The 15,557-nt window shown below is 39.1% G+C and overlaps 1 protein-coding gene across 1 annotated transcript; it reads left to right on the top strand.

The window, feature by feature from the left end:
• The first annotated feature begins 346 nt into the window (after window positions 1–346).
• smarcad1a (SWI/SNF-related, matrix-associated actin-dependent regulator of chromatin, subfamily a, containing DEAD/H box 1 a) lies at window positions 347–15,217 on the top strand. Its single transcript, XM_040155758.1, has 23 exons — window positions 347–827; window positions 1,706–1,844; window positions 1,937–2,066; window positions 2,343–2,412; window positions 2,821–2,912; window positions 3,241–3,342; window positions 4,259–4,337; window positions 4,468–5,168; window positions 5,971–6,167; window positions 7,231–7,321; window positions 7,825–7,924; window positions 8,375–8,434; window positions 9,083–9,158; window positions 9,323–9,458; window positions 9,683–9,814; window positions 10,285–10,380; window positions 10,834–10,951; window positions 11,082–11,197; window positions 11,647–11,835; window positions 11,945–12,063; window positions 12,403–12,585; window positions 12,841–12,950; window positions 13,933–15,217. Exons 1-23 carry the CDS (start codon window positions 713–715, stop codon window positions 13,992–13,994), a joined length of 3,213 nt encoding a protein of 1,070 aa, XP_040011692.1. The 5' UTR covers window positions 347–712; the 3' UTR covers window positions 13,995–15,217.
• The last annotated feature ends 340 nt before the right edge of the window (window positions 15,218–15,557 follow it).

Here is a 15,557-nt window from a genome sequence, read left to right as displayed (position 1 = left end):
AGGGATTACTATGCTACTAAGCTATGTTTGGCTAAGATATTTCCTTACATCATCACATCACAGGTTTCATAAGCGATGTTGTACGGACTGTCAAGATAGTTCACCTAAATTTCTTATTAAAACTACTGGAATACACCGTTTACCACCCTGTAACACCGTAAGATAATAACACATTATAAATTAGGCTTCTCTTAGAAATTTAAGAGGGTCCTGAGGGACTATACACGCAAGGAGTGTGATCCATGATAACGATTCAACCTGTAAAACAGAATTTGAGCAGAACCGGAAGTACGCTGCAGTATACTATCTTGACTCGCCAGTGACCTCCCGCCCACCTCTTCCTCTGACCAATGAGCGGAGTCGGCACAGCACCCTCCAGGGCCGCTGGAGTTCGCGGGAAACCGGCCGTAATCGGGATAAAACAAACATAATTGGACAGGGGATTAAACAGCTTTCTTTGATACGACATCAATGTGTCATCAATCGATGCGTTTTAAAGTATTACGGCTTCAAACAGCGCAGTGACAAAGTTTAAAATAGTCCTTTTTGCAGGACCGCTGCCCTGGCTGCTATGCTAACATCCGACGCTCATTAGCTAGGCTGTCACATTGGCTAACAGGAGCACTGCTTCATGCGACTGGACAGAGAAAAATACTGCTGACTAGAGAGAGACAAAGGGCTGCCTTTCTCAGGCACGACATAGACTGTTAAAATGAGTCTGTTCAATTTAGACCGTTTTCGTTTTGATAAGAAGGCAGCGACGGCAGCGAACAAAGACCAGGATAGCGGCTCCAAAAGTCCAGAATCTGAGAAAGAGAACAAGCCAGGTAACTAGCAGATGTTAAAGCTAGCTTACATTGCTGGTAGCCAGATGTCAGGCATGCTACCGTTAGCAGTAGTTAAGAAATGCGATTATTATTAACATGCTGTCCCTAAAACTGTCATTATTATTATTATTATTTTACTATGAATATTATTGAGTGAGGTTATGTGCGTGTGTTGTAGCTGGACAATTCATTTAAATGTCACTGCCTTAAAGGCAGCAAGTCAGTACCGATAATGGCAAAGTATTTTAGAAATGGCTATTATATTCTTCATGCTTTAAGACCAGAGTAAGATAAAACTCAGTTTATATAACAATGCCACGATGAGATCGCACGTGTCAGTGTATCACCCATCCTTAGTCCAAGTAGGTATGTGTGGCCAAATACATGATCTCTAAGCCAATCATAGTTTCATATATATCCACCATCTTTAATTTCTGCCTTCCTGGGGTCTTAGAAGGAGGTTAGATGGATTCGAAATAAAATGATTTAGTAGTTTAATTACACTGTTATTATTGTGTCATTATTTTGGAGTTTTATGGCATCTTATGAAAACGCGATCATTGTTGTCAGGTGTCACTTTACTTGTTATCACCCCAACTGTAGTATGAACATTTGCATTAGAATAGAAGGGCCGCCCCCCTATAAAGGCTACGATTTTAGAATATCTTCATGAAGACATACAGTACTTTTGCATTAGAGGCAAGTAGCAGAACATTGACATGGGCCATGAAATGAAAACAGCTGCAAACCTAGCAAATGAACTAGACAACACACCTTTAGAAATAATGTTTGAAGTGCATCCCTTTTATCTTGTCTCATGTTATCTATTATTGCTGGGAGTGCATCTACTAACTTGATTTTGCCATTATGTTTTCCAGCCCAGATGAAACCTGTCAAAGCCCCACCGAAGTCCCATGCCCGAGGAGTGGTTTTTGAGGAAGTCCTTTCTATTGACTTAGAGGAGGATGAGGTCCTCTCTGAACCAAAGACCAAAATACCATCAACTAGGAAATCCAAGTAAGTGTCACCTAAAATGATAACATTTTTACTTTTGTCACATTCACGCTGATTCACACGGTTATAGAGTCTTGTTGTCTTTCCTTCTTCAGGAATCCCATTGGAAAACCATCCAAAAATGTTGCTTCGGATTATACGGATGATGAGGACAACGAATTGGAGGATAAAATGAACAGACTCCTGGAGATGTTTCCTCAGATGACGAGGAAGGAGCTTTTAGAGGTGAGATGAGATAAAACAGAGGCTTTGCAATTTTTCGGTACACATTAGTTTAACTCCATGGAAGCGGCGTGCCAATTTGCAGGATTTGTACTCCCTTGTTACTTGCTGTCAAATCAATCTGGATAGATTTTTACTTACTTTACTGTAGACCAACTTTAGGATAAATGTCTATCATGATGAAATACTTAATTTATATATCAACCAGCTATAATTTGGACACCGTTCAACCTCTTGATTTTGCCCTGTTCAAAGCACCTTGTTCTGTTCTGTTCTCAGGTCATTGGGAGCACTAGCACATTGGATGGAGCTGTAGCTGCTTGCCTTTTAAAGTTTGATGATAAAGCAGGTAAAATAATCACATAATGACAGCCCATCCCCATTTCTACATTAACAAGAGTTAAGCACTTTCCCGCAATGCATTCTAGCATGAAGAAGGCTTAGTTAATAGTTCAAGAAAAATTATCACTTTCCCCTGAAACACAATAAAGATACATTCTAATGAGGAAGAGTTTTTGATTTGTATTCAGTAATGCTATGCTCATTCTCAGGGCCATAGAGCAAATTCAAAACTCGATGCCAGACGATACATAAGAACCTGGTGTATATTTGGAGTAAGGCAAGAAATATTTCAAAATGTGGGGAAAATTTCATAGTAAAAGTACAATGCTGTGCATAATAAACTATACTTTCCTAGCTGGCTACTATTGTCAATAAGTTGGCACTTTTAAGAACATTGGCTAGTTTGTCTTCTCAGCCCCAGATCAAGGCAGGAAGAGAAAGCTGGATGGGTCCAGCAGTTCTCAAGACAGTAGTGAGATTCAACCCAGAAAGAAGAGACCATCAGCGGTAAGATTACTAATTGTACAATGGTTTAATGGTTTAAAATGATAATGGCATAACATCTTCACATTTTCAAAGTTGTAATTTTAATTTTCAGACACAAATAAAGCCATTTTAAGTATTTGTACTGCTTCCGAACATTATAACATAGATTTTACAATCAGACTGCTTTAATGCATGATGGACATACACAGCTGCAAGCACTGCATAAGGACGATCAGATTGATCTTGTGTTGAGGGTGATGATGTAAACAATCAGTACGATTATGTCAATGCAAGTTGCACATCTCGGTAACTTATTAAAGACTTTCATCTCCTACATGTGAACCAAAAGGTCTCTGATGAGGAAGATAATGACGATAAAGAGCCAAGCTGGGAGAAGCAGGAGGCCATGGTGAGAAGACTGCAGAAAAAGTTTCCTGACCAGGACAAGGAGGTGAAGACACGCAGACAGCTTATACCTCTCTGTAACACTCCGAGCCATTTTGTTTTGAGAAGATTTTAGTCCAATCAGATTTAACCCCCCCAAAACTGCATATAATCAACATAACATGACAACTGTACTCTCTGTGCGACAGAACCTATGAGTTTGTGATGTCACATGTAGAATGTGATGTTATACAAATACAGAGGAAAGAAAAGGTATTGCTCTCCTCTCAGTTTTACCTTGCACAGTAGCATTTGCCTTGCATCTTAAAAAAACTCTGAAGCACATTCAGCGTTCATTACAACTCACACTACGTAAGCCGTCTTTTCAGTTAATACCGAAAGCAAATTGTATACGGATTCTAGAAAATGTCCCAACAATAGTCTTTAATGTACTACAAAACCAGTTACCTAAATTCAACAGAGTGAAAAAAGTGAAAAGTGTTTTCAGTGTGTCATCTGTAAACTCTGCCGTCGATGCCTTAACTGTGAGTGACTAAATTATACACTGAATGAATGAATATATAGGCAGTGTTCAGATGGTGTGATTTGCTGTATCCCAAAACATTCAAATTTCATTATCAACCATTAAACCTAGGCACTGAGGATAAAACAATGCACAATGAACCAAGAATCATTCAGAAACAGAGTATTCACAAAATATCTGCTTTATCTTTTCAATTGTAAAATTTGAAGCAAAAACCAATGGTGGTCCGTTTTGTGTGTTTGTCCAGTGATACCTAAGCAAAGCAGAGCATTTGTCTGTCATCTGTTTTACAGCTGCTTGTAATAATGACTTACCCTAGGACCACCATACCAGACCTCAATGAGAAAAGAAGAAATTAGAGGCTGATTTTGCGAGGCTTCTTCTGGAAACAGTCAATTTTGTGTTTCAGTTCTGACCCTTGCTGATGTCTGTCTTGTAGGAGCTGCGGATGGTGCTGCAGGAACACGACTGGAATGTTGAGGACGCTCTGCAGGTTCTGCAGATGTTCTCAGACCCAGGTGCAAACACAACAGCTGTCATCTGAATCTAACCATCTCTTCACCAACTTCATGTGTATGTGTACTTTTAACTTTCGTGTTGTCAACTGATTCTGGTACTGATTCCGGCTGTTTTTCTTTCTGTTGTCAGATAATACCAGCTTCAGCTCACCTGAGTCAGAAGAAATGAAATCCAGAAAATCAAAGGGAAAAGACAAGTTAGGCAGGGACCACAGAGAGATGAAGCGCCACAAAGATCACGGAGAGAGTAAAAATAGGAATGATCGTAAGGACTCGAAAGACCACAGAAATATCAGTGAAACAGAGGGGGACAGTACAGATGATACAGAAGTTACAAAGGACAGTGAAGACGATTCAGACTCAGAAGACGGAGAAGGTTCCAAACACAGAAGTAGCACTTCCACTCTTTCTACATGGCTTAAAAAAAGTTCGGACACAGTGTCTTTGTCCTCCTCTGTCAAGAAAACGACTACCTCATCCTCCCTGAAGCCATCTTCCTCTTCATCTGCTGCCCAAATGCTGTCCAGATTTGCCAGTGGTACCAGTATAGCTAAGAAGCAGGCAGCAGAGAGAAAGAGAAAGGCACGCGCCTCAGATGAACACGTGAGTTCGGAGGGGGAGAATGACGATGAGGAGGACACAGTTAGCAGCGAGTTTGAGGACTCAGACGATGAGCTGGACTCTAAAGGTGGCATGACAGAAATGAAGAAGGAGATACTCACCTTCTTCCAGGAAGCATCGATAGATGAGCTGTCGCTGATCGCTGGCTGTTCTGTTAAAAAGGCCCAGAAAATTGTGGAACTGAGACCCTTTCAGAGCTGGCAAAGCCTGGTGAGAGAACGTGTGTGTTCCTAAACAAATACATCAAATAGGCATAAGAACATCAAATAGACACCATGCAGGTGATTCCTTTATGTAATCTAAAACAATTTGCTCAAGGTAGTGATGGGAAAAGGTGGAAAACAAAGAGTCACAGCCAGTCATAGTCTGAAGTCATCCGCACAAAAACACCTGGAAAATGACTTTGTGAACTGTTAAGTTTCATTCACGCCATATTTACTTTTTGAGCGGTTGCACCAAGGACTTCTGTGCAGAGACAAGACATTCCTTTAAATCTGTTTAATAGCAGAACTCTTCACCTCCTGTCAATATCTCATCTCATTCTCTTTTATCAGCTTTTCAACTGTTTTTTCCTTATTTTCCATACATCTTATCTGTCAGCGTACAGTAAATATTAAAGATAGTAGTGCATAATAATTATCACAGGGCAGTGAAATATTTAATTTCTCTATATAAACCAAACACAATGATATAGTACCATTGTTAACACCTTATTTATGTGTATTTGGTTTTATAAGGTGTTTAAAAAACCATTTAGAGTCACACTTCAGATGTGTTTGTCCTGATCATAGATATATGAAACCTGGCAAGGCAGGAGAGTCTGTTTCTCAGTTCTATGGCAACAGTGACGCAGTTTAGTTATTCTCAGTCATTTAGTTCCTATCCACTGCTGGGTCATGTAATGTAATGTAATTTGCCAGAGTACATACTAATAGACAGTAGTGATCAGTGGGTATTGTGTAAATACTTAAAATACTGTGTGAATTGTAACAGTATGTTCTCTCCTCTTCAGGTTGAAGTCTTTCATAAGGACAATGGACTCTCAGAGAACTTACTGCTGGGCTGCAGACTTGTCCTCAAAGAGCGAAAGGTTGTCTTGGGCCTCATGTCCAAATGTGAGACCATTTCCTCAAAAATGGTCAAACAGGTCACTGAAGTGATGGAGAAGGGCACAGGGGCCATGAAACAGCCCAGCGTACTCAACAGCCAGTGAGTAAAATGCACATTATTTAATTTAAATTTAATTTATTAATGAACAGTCCATAAAATGGTTAAACTAATAAATTATATTTAATATCATATTATAATGAGGTGCAATCATATTCTCAGCAAATTCTCTTTTAAATATCCATATAAGTGTCTGCAGATTTTGTGGGCGTTTTTGTTTTCACATAATGCCCATTTAAAAGGCACAACTTACTCAAAGGCCTTTCTGGGTTAAGTAATGGTTCACCAGTGCTGGTGTTGCTGGTGTCAGCTTGCTACGATACTCAAATGTAGCAGAAGCAATGATATAAGTATGAAACGGGAGAGTCTACCTTTCCATGAAATGTTTTTAAAAGTCTCAAGTTTTGCTTGGAGACTGAATTATAATCATCAAGTAAGTGTATCAAGTGATCGAAGGGATTTTAAAGAGGTGTGCTCACAGTTGGAGGATACATTGTTTTTGCCAGTTTGCTTAGTTTCAGAAACTGATCGCATGTTGTTGGAGGAGGCAGCAATGTGAGGAAAAAATGGTGAAATATGATATTAATAAACTTTTTTTAGTACTTTGTAAGGTACCTCGATCAAGGAACCTTTTCTGACGCATTTACAATGCACAAAACAAACGTGAGCATTGTAACTGAGCCTAGAGCAGAGAGATCAAGCTTGACAGAAGATGTCAGTCCAGATGTTATCCCCTCAGGGTACAGTTTGATGAGTTATTTTTTTTAAGAAAGCCTGCAAAACGCTTGCAGGAAGAGCTGTATTTTTCTTCTTCTTGCAAACACTGGGTTTCTTTTAACCAATTCTGTTACTCTGTGTTGCATGGGATAAACTGTTCTTTCAAAGTGCTAATTTTTCGAAAACATACTAAAACATAATGGGAGTTTCTAGGTGATTTGTGCTCATACAAAGAACTCGCTGCTTTCACTAATGTTAAAGGGTAACAGTTGTGGATATTTGTTTCCATAAATGATGCAGTAGGATTTATCGGAGACTTGCAGTTTGTGCTTTTAAAAAAATGAAAGATCCAATTATTGTTTTCAGCCTGTTATTGGTTGTCTTTCAGGTTCCAGCTGAAACCCTATCAGCTGATTGGTCTAAAGTGGCTGCTGCTGCTGCATGAGCACAAGCTGAGTGGTATCCTCGCTGATGAAATGGTAAGGTAACCAGCCTAGCGCCAGTGGGAAGAGGCAAGGCGTACTGCCAACATTTGTGAGGCGCTGATCACAAACCCCAAGTCAAAAATAAATGAAAGGCCCTAAATGTAAACATGAGTGTTACTGTGTCAGCATCAAAAATAGCTTTGTGTGGATATGCTGCCATCCTGCAGGTGAATAAACAAAGTCCAGGAAAAGAAAGAAACAGAATAATAGCACCAGTGAGTTACATTTGTTGTTTTAGCCCCAAGACAGTGAGAGAAGTGAAAACTTTTGATTTGTATAGTTTAGTTAAGCTGTTGAAGTCTGTCAGGATTTTTGCTGTTTTGCTGTTTGTGCACTGGTAGTATGTGATCAAAAACACAGATGTTCAAACATCTCTTTTTTTTGTCTGTCCACCTGGCTCTTTCTTTATTTCTTTATCTTCGTGTTTCATATCTGACTGTCTCTGTATCTCTCCGTCTCCCTTCCTCTTTCACTCTGTCCTTCACTCCTTCTCTCAGGGTTTGGGGAAAACTATCCAGGCTATAGCGTTTCTGGCCCAGCTATACCAGAATGGAATAGACGGTCCTCATCTCATCACCGTGCCGTCCTCTACACTGGGTAATGGTCTCCAAAAATCACACACTCCTTGCTACTTTGCTTCCTATTATGTTATATAGCCTAACAACATACAATTCGATAATAATGTTTAGCATAATGGCAGATAACAAACACTGCATGTGTCTGTTATAGAAGGCTACGATTACATGTAACATTTTTGTTTGGAAAAAGCATTTTGTGAGGAGGCATAAGGAAATAAATGGTTGTAGTTTCCGTGTACAGGAAAAGAGCAGTGCACTTTTCACCTCACCTGTTGCTCTGGTGTATTTAAAGTAATTGGTATAATTTGCCATAGATACTAACGTATGTGACGGTTAAGACTGCAGTCTTTAAGTCTGTGTTTCTTAAACTTCTTTGAGCTTATTTTTTTCTCTTTGAAATTTCCACATTGAAAAAAAAACCAGTTGTTCATTTGTTATTTATGCCGATTTCATTCCGTCTGTCTTGTAGATAACTGGGTCAGAGAGCTTAAACTGTGGTGTCCAAGCCTCAAAGTTCTAGTCTATTATGGTAAGACTCTTCATTCATCTTTTCACATTGAAATCTCTCGTGTTGCGATCCTTATGAGAACCATGCATTTGGCCTGAGAACCTCAAGTGTTCACCGTGATCAAGCGTGCACAGAGATAGCTGAAGAGGAATCGATGTAATGCTTAGCCCACGTTCAGACCAACAGTAGCAGAGCGGCAAAAACCCAGCAAGAGGCCGCGACGGTGAGGAACGTTGCTATAGGGTATAGGCAGAAGATGAAGCATAGACCAGAAAGTCCAGTTCGGGAAGGCTTATAAAACCCAGAGCCACCACACTGGGATTTGCGTTGCCTTGGAGGCAGGGTGTTCAGCTCTGGAGATGTATAATTGGGTCCACTGCATTGATTTTTTTTCAAGGTAAACAGTAAATGATCACAATGCTACATTAATGCACATGCCTGGTATGCTGCCTGCTTTGTGCTTAGTTTATTGTCCATTTCCTCAAACGCTTGAGCCCTCTGTGATATTGCGATCTCTTTCAAATGAAGGAGGAAGTAGTATTTTTGGATACAGTTCTGGTGTCTGTACAGCCCTAATCAGGGTCCTATTTTGATCAGTAAATTTGTAGGACAAGAAAAGGACAAAGGACAGAGTGTGAGTGTGAGTGTGTGCTTTTATGTTTTATACAGGATCTATGGAGGACCGCCGCTACCTCAGACACGACATCCTCAATGATGATGTTGAGTTCAACGTTATAGTGACCACGTGAGCAAACACACAGACACCCTGCATCATATTTTCCAGCTCATTAGTGTTGTCTATAAGTGCCATGAAGAGTAAGAAGGCCACTTTTCACGCACAACTAATCACAACGCGAATTAGTTTCTTTTGTTTTATTTTGCTTGGCTTGTGTTTGCTTTGTTTTACAGATACAATTTGGCCATAGGAAACGATAATGATCGCAGTCTTTTCCGCAAGCTGCGTCTGAAGTATGCTGTGTTTGATGAAGGTCACATGCTGAAGAACATGAACACCCTGCGCTACCGCCACCTTATGGCTATTAATGTTAGTTCCCTGTCATTTTTTAACATATTTTCTACCCCCCACCCCCCAAAATTTCTGAGCTATCTTCATATCTGTCATAGAGTTCTTTGCCTTTCTGTCCTTTACATCCAGAGGTATTGCACATAACAGTTTTGGATGTCTCTCTCTCTCTCTCTCTCTCTCTCTTTCTTTCTCTCTCCCTGTCTCTCCCTGTCTCTCTCCTCTCACTTTCCCTTTCCCTGTAGGCAGAGCATCGCTTGCTGCTGACTGGAACTCCTTTACAGAACAACCTCTTAGAGCTGATGTCTCTCCTGAACTTCATCATGCCTTCTATGTTCTCCAGCTCCACTACACAGCTCTCCAAAATGTTTTCTATGGTAAGTGTGAGAGTGTATATGACAGAGTAAGCTAAGTTTGTTTGGACAAATAGTAGCTTTGCCATTTGAACCTGGACGACATCAAATAACTGCATACACACCACCTTGAAATACAAGCTTGCACTTACATGTTTGAAACCGATTTAGTGTTGATATATAGTCAGTCAGACATTTTGGTATAAAAGTTTGAATTTGAAATGCTGAAATACAGCTCTGATTATAGCAACAATCCTGGTACTTCATAAAATAGCAGGCTGTGAGAACACACCTTCACTTTGATGTCTTACCTTGAAATAATTAATGAATATCCTGTTGAAATTATTTGTTTCACAAGTGTAAAACAACAACAAAAATATTTTGTCTTGCAAGCTACATGACCAAACCAGTAAAAATGTAACCCTTTATTTATTTATTTATTTATTTTTTGGCCAATCTGACAAAACTCTTTAACATTGTATGTTATGTGTCAGCAATCCCATGAGGAGCAGAGCCGTTTTGAGAGGGATCGCATTTCTCAGGCCAAACTCATCATGAAACCATTTATCCTCCGAAGAATCAAGAGCGAGGTGAGTTGATCTGGCAAAGTGGCAGATTTCTACCGTGTAAATATTATGTGTGTTTCTAGTGTGTTCTAAATGAAAAGCTGACATTAAAATCTCCCAGTGTGGTGAAATGTTTGACATTTTTAGTTTTTGCGGCCTGCAGTAAAAGTTTTCATTTTGAGGTTATTTATTTGGTTCCTTTGCATCAAACTGTATTAACACCTAAATGGTAATTGAATCCAATGATTTGGTTATAATTACAAGTTATAATTCAGCCAAGAATCAGAGCCTCCATGAAAACAGGACAAATGTGATTTCTTAAGCATTTGTTACTTATTTCACTAAGTATTTCATTACTTATTTTCTCAGGCAGTACTATTTACATCTTAATAGCGATCTTAACAGCGATTATAACAAAAAAATTAAAAAAAACCTTTGTAAGTATTTTGAATAATTAATGGTCTTTCCCTTTTCCAGGTCCTCAAGCAGCTGCCAGCAAAGGAGGAGAAGGTAGAGTTCTGCTCAATGAGTGAGAAACAGCAGGTTCTCTACCAGACCCTCTTTAAAAAACTCAAGGCTTCCACCAATGGCGAAAGTAAGCCTCATTTAAATGGCTGCATAAACTGCTCCGTATTGTACATCACAGCATCATTTTTTTTTTTTTTTTTTACAAATAACAGAAATTAATGTGTGGTAAATAATTTCTCCCTGCCTTTTCTCCGCAGAGCGTGAGTTGTGTAATGTAATGATGCAGTTGAGGAAGATGGCAAACCATCCACTGCTTCATAGACAGTACTACACCACAGAAAAGCTCAGAGCCATGAGCAAACTCATGCTCAAGGTCAGCCAAAATTCCTCACTATCCCTTGTTTGTGTTATATGCCGTGGGTTTTTTGTTTTGTTTTGGGTTTTTTTTGCGCATCTAAAATCTTTTGCTAAGAAACTTCTCCCAGTTGTGCTGTGAGGCTTAGCTGGCTGACAACACCGAGCACTCAGATGACTTTGCCATGGCAAAGCTTTTGGATTGCAGTGAACTGTATTATGCAAACAAGTTAAATAATAGAAATAAACATGGAGCATATTCACCCTAACAGCATTAGTGCCATCTTTATTCTAACACAACAAGATTGAGATAGTAGGCATTTTTTTGTTAACACTACACTGTGTTTTCAGTGTGTATATTCCATTTATTTATTCTTCAACACAAATTTCCCCCCTATTACTCTTCCCTCTGTAGCATTTTTGGGGTGTTTCTCTTCTACTCCCTCACGTTAAATGTTTCCTCCTCAGGAGCCAACTCACTTTGATGCAGATGCTGCTCTGATCCAGGAGGACATGGAGGTGATGTCAGACTTTGAGCTGCATCGCCTGTGCCAGCAGTACTCCTCCATCAGCTCCTACCAGCTTGAAAACAATCTCCTGCTTGACTCTGGGAAATTCCACCACCTCACAGAACTGCTGGCCTCTCTCAAAAACAAGGTATTTAAAAATGTGCATAGTCCTGTCTGTGGTTCATGCAGGAGAAGTGCTGACTGCATGTACTGAGTGGTAAAAGATCAAGTAGCATAACTTTGCTTTAATCCTACAGGGAGACAGAGTGGTATTATTCAGTCAGTTCACCATGATGCTGGACATTGTGGAAGTGCTGCTGAAACATCTCAAGCATCGTTATGTGAGACTGGATGGATCCACACCCATAGCTGACAGGTCAGAGTTGTGTCAATTTCAGTACATTGAAGTCAGATCCACTGTATACTAATTCGAATTTATTAATACAAAATGGAGTAAAAACAGCATAATTTTTCTTACTGCAGGACATCCTTTACAGTGGGACAATTTAATAGACAGACATTTTGATTTTGATGCTAAAACTATGTATTAGTTAACCCTCAATCAGTGTAGCGCATCTGTTCTTCTAGCTGTTACTTTTGGGTGAAAATTTTTCCATGTCAGATTGAGGGAAAAAAATGTTTGGTGTTCAACTTTGTCAGCACACCATAAATTTTGTCACACGTAATGGCTAAAAATGATTTCTTTGTCCTGCAGGATTGTGTTGATCGATGACTTCAACACGGACCCGGACATATTTGTGTTCCTGTTGTCAACACGTGCTGGTGGCCTGGGCATCAACCTCACCTCAGCTAATGTTGTCATTCTACATGACATCGACTGTAATCCCTACAATGACAAACAGGCAGAAGACAGGTGTCACCGTGTCGGCCAGACCAGGTAAGATGGACTGTTATTGATACTCTTGAGTTTTACCCAATAAGGTCTTGTAATTGGAATTCCTTCTTATTTATCAGAAATTGGACAGAAAACATTTCTTCTATATGCATGCATATTTTGATCGAAATTTCAGAAAAATACAGTAGGTATTAATCGCAATTACGAGACCTCCTAAGGTAAAAATGTTCCCCTTCAGAACAATGTTTAATGTTTAATGATTTACTGTAGTGACTAATGTATCTTGCTGTGTGTCAGGACTGTACAGGTCATAAAGCTGATCAGTAAGGACAGCATTGAAGACTGCATACTGCAAGTGGGCCAGAAGAAACTAAAGCTGGAGCAGGACATGACTGCTGCTGAACAGGGTGAGGAGATGTATATACACAAACACACACACACACACACACACACCAGACTCATACATTTTCTCAAATGCATGAACACCTTGGATTTTTACATTGATGTAACAGAAAATGTTGAATACTCTGTGCAAACTAAAAACTCAGAACAACACAAAACAAAAAGGGATTTTAGTGATACATTTTTGCGTCAATCTGGATGTTCTTTGATGGAGCACAGTGAACATTCACATCTTTAAAACCGACAGGGAGTAGTTACTTCTCCAATAACACTCTTGTGCACGTGATTAACACATGGATGATAGATATGTGTTAAGTGCGGAAATGGGATAAACTTGAAGGCCCCCCACCTCTCCAAGCCAACTGTAAGGATTTCCTACTTTTTAAACCCTGCAGAGACAGCCACAATGAAACCTTTCCCCAACCACAAACAAAATATTTGTTGGTGAAAGCCTCATAAATCATCATTCTAAGATTGAAAATGTGTAAAAAATAATAAATAGTTAAATAGAAAAATGACAGTAATAATAGCCCCACATTCGTAATTTCTCATAATAATTGATTCAGTAAATACACCTTTAATATGTGATGAAATTTCTTTCTAACACCAGTGTGAACAAAGCTATAAAATTTTGGGGTTAACTACACAAAGCTTTTGATACTGAAACATGTAGAGAGTGCAAACCAATAATGAGACAAATAGTGTATTTCATTCTGAGCTTTGCATGATGAACCACCATTTGTCCGAAAGGGCAGCAAGTAGTATTTTCTGATGCCTACCTTAAGCACAACACCTGGATCCACCTCACTATCGTGTTTCTTTCCAGGGCCACGTGCAGGCAGTAAGTCCGAAGCTTCAGGCATTGTCGTAGCATGTATTTTAGCCATATTTTGTGGCATGCAGTGCTTAAACTAGTTGACCCGCGTTTACCTTAACCTTCTGAATTATTTACGAATGGAAAAAAATAAAGCATTGTTTGTTCTTTAGGTGGTGAGGGAACCATACCTGAAGATATGGCATCTTTGCTCAAAGCTTCACTGGGACTGTGATAAGCAAATACGTGAAACTTGAGACTGTACAAACACATTTTTAATGGCGTTCCTGTGATCCTGGGCAGACTTCAGTGTTATGACTAAACACACCACCTTAGCGTCTATACTGGAAAACTACTGAGAACCGTATGCTGCCGTGGAAAAAAGTTCTGATATTGAGATCTGATTGACTGTGTAGCATGCTAGCTGTGCCTAAAACACTATTTTTACATGCACACAGTTTTTGCTATTAGTTTGTCTAGAAGACCAGGATATGAAGGCTAAACAAAAAATTTTGCCTTTTAAATATTATGCACTCCACATGTTACGCAAGAGGTTCCCAGATGTTGAAACTTCAAAGAGCATGGTGTTAAGAAGTTCCTGACCAAACTGTTATCAATGCAGCATGTGTTGGAGTACACCGTAGAACTTGAGATACTCTGAATATTATAACTGAAACTAAGTATCAGAGTTAAAGTTCACATAACCTATGTGATGTGAACTTAGCCTTGTATAATTCACGTTTAGATAACTGTGCTGTATGTTGGTAAGGACAATGAGAAATGCTGATAAAATTCAAAATTGTTGTCTGGAAAATGTTTTACCTACTGACATAGGTGGTGCACGGAGAATAGTAGATTTTTTTTTTTACCATCCTTCATACCAGACAGTATCACATCTTGCTTGTCATACTTGCTAGTTCTTATAAAAAAAAAAATGTTTACATCCAGACGTTTTTGCTGCTGTGATCCACAATAACATTTGAACAGCAGCAGGCAGAGTAACTATACTGATAATGTTGGTATTCACATTCATTTCCTCTGCTGCCGTTTCTGTTGTTCAGTTGTGATTGCATCTAAAAGTCAGCCAAGTATCTGGAAAAATTATATTATCCGTCATTATAAGTGTAATGTGCTGAGTTTCTTCCTGAAGTCATACTTTAAGTCTAACCTCTGTTACGATCAGTGACATTTTTCAGCAAAGATGCATTTATAATATAACATAGAATGTCTTACATAAATATGGTGCTTGAATTGGTCTCCCTTGCTGTTTTACTCCATGAAATAGCTTAAGCCAAGCGACACAGAAGATGATTTGAGGAAGCAGCTGCTGCATTCATGTACTGTATAAGTGGCTAATGTGTTGTAAGTGTACAAGTTATAATGTAAAAGCTTTTACTAAGTCATTTGTATGTTTTTTAGGTTCTTGTTTGAACTGAGTAATAAATATTGGAATAAATATTTGCGTGGTCATACCTACAGGGATTCAGCTGGAGGAGCCACCGATAAGCAACGCCAGGTTAGGCGGCAAGGTCTGCGTTATACATTTCAAATGGGTTATGACTGAAATGGGATGAAATTTATAAAAATGTTTTTTTTACCATGTAAGAAATAGTGGAAAATTCCACCATTTTGAGATTTGTTTTTAAACAGCACTTTACAAAGATCATAATTAAAACTGATTCAGACATCACCAACCATGCTTACAAAAATAACTCTACATAATGTCCAAAGTAAAATGTAAGTAATTGTGAATAAATAAAAATGCAAATCTGGCAATCTTGAATAGCTTGATTGCTTT

Source organism: Xiphias gladius, chromosome 19 (genome assembly GCF_016859285.1).
Source record: "Xiphias gladius isolate SHS-SW01 ecotype Sanya breed wild chromosome 19, ASM1685928v1, whole genome shotgun sequence".
In the NCBI taxonomy this organism is placed as follows: domain Eukaryota; kingdom Metazoa; phylum Chordata; class Actinopteri; order Istiophoriformes; family Xiphiidae; genus Xiphias; species Xiphias gladius.
Note: the sequence above shows the minus strand (reverse complement) of the source record. Positions and strands in the feature narration are given on the sequence as shown.

Coding starts and splice junctions, on each gene's coding strand:
- smarcad1a (XM_040155758.1), top strand. CDS start 713: ATGAGTCTGTTCAATTTAGACCGTTTTCGTTTTGATAAGAAGGCAGCG. Junction 828..1,705: donor TGAGAAAGAGAACAAGCCAG/GTAACTAGCAGA, acceptor TATGTTTTCCAG/CCCAGATGAAACCTGTCAAA. Junction 11,836..11,944: donor TGGCCTCTCTCAAAAACAAG/GTATTTAAAAAT, acceptor TTAATCCTACAG/GGAGACAGAGTGGTATTATT.